The sequence below is a fragment of the Nestor notabilis genome, unplaced genomic scaffold, assembly GCF_000696875.1.
Source record: "Nestor notabilis isolate BGI_N333 unplaced genomic scaffold, ASM69687v1 scaffold28369, whole genome shotgun sequence".
In the NCBI taxonomy this organism is placed as follows: Eukaryota; Metazoa; Chordata; class Aves; order Psittaciformes; family Psittacidae; genus Nestor; species Nestor notabilis.
The window spans coordinates 770-3,156 of record NW_009943661.1 but is presented as its reverse complement, the minus strand read 5'-3'; the positions used below and the strand labels follow the sequence as shown (position 1 = coordinate 3,156).

At 35.7% G+C, this 2,387-nt stretch overlaps 1 protein-coding gene across 1 annotated transcript in view; it reads right to left on the bottom strand.

The window, feature by feature from the left end:
- ANAPC4 (anaphase promoting complex subunit 4) overlaps positions 1 to 2,379 on the bottom strand; it is a gene marked incomplete at its 3' end in the record, with an annotated part of 16,433 nt that extends 14,054 nt beyond the window's left edge. Inside the window, exons 1-2 of the mRNA XM_010022050.1 lie at positions 2,292 to 2,379; positions 1,117 to 1,249 (exon numbers count right to left, since the gene is read on the bottom strand). Coding sequence (XP_010020352.1) covers positions 1,117 to 1,148 — 32 coding nt within the window. The remainder of the gene's footprint in view (positions 1 to 1,116; positions 1,250 to 2,291) is intronic.
- Positions 2,380 to 2,387: the final 8 nt, after the last annotated feature.

Below are 2,387 nucleotides of genomic sequence, written 5' to 3'. Positions count from 1 at the left end.
AAAGAGAATTTCTTTCTAACTTCAGCATTATGGCATATACTCAATATGTAATATATGTTAGTTACAAATATCAGAGGATAATTCCTTATGAAGCCTTTAGCAATTTATCAAATTAATGAAAAAGTCTGAAAATCTTTTTTTATTTCCACCAAAGAAGAATATAAAGTTTGTAACTGCTGACTCAGCAGCTTGCCATCAAATCCCTCATCCCCTGTAATACAATTACTGACCAAGGCTTTCTGTTTAAACCCTGTACAACCCTGCAGTATAACCCACCTATACTTCAGAAAAGCTACAGGCACATTACAGTGAGAGAAAAACTAAAGTGCAATAATTAATATCACACCTTAGACATGCCAGAAGGATGAGATTCGCCATACGGAGGTAAGTCTATTCCCACCAGTTATTTCCTTGACATTTTAAGACTGGTGTTTTCTGGAGAGCGGTGGGATCTTACACCACCTCTCTTTTTTAAAATCAATGTTTTACTTAATCATTGTCTAGTACTGCAACAAGGTGCATATCAGAGGTTTTTGCAAGACCACAGAAACAGGGATCATGGATGCCACAGAGCTCATGGTCACTAAGGGCAGTCTGACTTCCTGAAGCAACTACACCCACAACGGAATTGCCACTGGGGTTGAATGTAACACCAAAGGCACATTGTGACAGATACAGCACCAAACTAAAGATCCTGAAAACACAACTGAAGAAAGATTTAAATATAATTCTTATTCTGACTAACAAAACAGATTAACATAATAACAGTATTACAATTAATTTAATAAATTAATTGGTATTGAAGGAAATGGATCAGAAAACAGGCTATACAAGCTAACACCAGATTAAGCAGTTCTTAAGAGGTGGATGCTCAAGATCATGCTGAAATTTTTGTGCATGACCTAAAGAACCTTGAGACTAAGATATCGGCACTACAAAAAAGTGTATGGGAAGTTTCTAGTCTAATAAAAAGGAAAATTTTAGGCAAGTGGTAAAAAAACCTTCACAGCTATATAATACTATTTTATACGAGTGCTTGTAACATTCTAAATATAAACTGTTAGCAAGGTGGCACTACATAGCCCATAATCTATTTCTAGGGTTTTTCAGACTCACCTGCTTTCCTCAGTTACTTCCATCCAATGCATGTATGTAATGGATGAGTCCACAGAGAAAGAGTGCAAGCTTTCAGGTTTTTCTACATCACACAGAATAATCCTCTTGGTATCAGTAAGGCCAAAAGCCAGAACTAGAGAAAGACAAGTGAAATGTATAAATAATCAATGTGCAAAACTTAGTACTTTATACTGAACTAGAAAATGAAGTGTCTTCAAAGCCATGTTATAGACAGAATTTTCCTCATCTATGTACAGTCCTTCCAAATTCTCATTTGAAATCTACTTACTAGAATGAAAGTTTGAACTCCTATCATATTTTAGCTGATAAATTTAAGTCAAAGGCCTGATTTCACAATTATCTATCTACATGTTGAACTGAACACTTCTAACAACAGTGACACAGCAAAGGCTTCAGGTTTTTGCTAATTTGAGGCCAAAATTACATATAAAGACTGTCCACCAAGAAGGTTTGTGTTTTATTACAAAAAAAATACAATTTTAAGACTTGCTAAGCAACTTCTGCGTCACCTTCTTCTTAACTTTATTCATCCATAAAGCGTATGGCAGACATAGGTTTCTTCCTTGTAATCACAGACAACCAGTTTAAAAAGAAGTTCCTTAAACTCCTCATACTTCATAATAAAACAATATCAGTAGTTTTCAGCCACGTCACCGATTGTTCCCATTTTCCCACCACTAATGTGTTGGGGGGGAAAAAAAAAATCCCCCTACTAATTTCAGCATTATTTCCGTTGATAAGGAAAAGGTGATTTTTTTTCCTTCTGTTTTATTTTTAGAGCAATTTTAGCCTCTGAAGTTCAGCCTATCCTAATAAGTTAAACTCTCCACTCAGTCCTGATCAGCCTCTTTCTCTCCCAGTAAATTTTTTACTACATACAAAAATATTCTGCTTAGTTAGGAACTTGAAGTTTTCCTATTCCTTGAAAGCAGTATTTTGGACATAAATCCATCTTGCAGATCTGTCTTGCAACTGCTTTCAGCAGTGTAAGTCTATTACTTTGAATAAACCTACATAAAGTTAAGCCATCATTCTCTTCAAAAACAGTTTACTTGGAAATGTCCTTGACAGATACGAGGTATCACCACCACAGCTTTCACTGATTTCCAATGGGATTTTTATCACACCGTATCACCTCATATACTTGACATTACTTTTGCCATCTGGTCTCCAAGCAAGAGCAGTCACTTCTTTTCCTGTATTTTCATTTGGAGGCAAACTCCACACTCGTTGAAAGTTTGCAAGCCGAT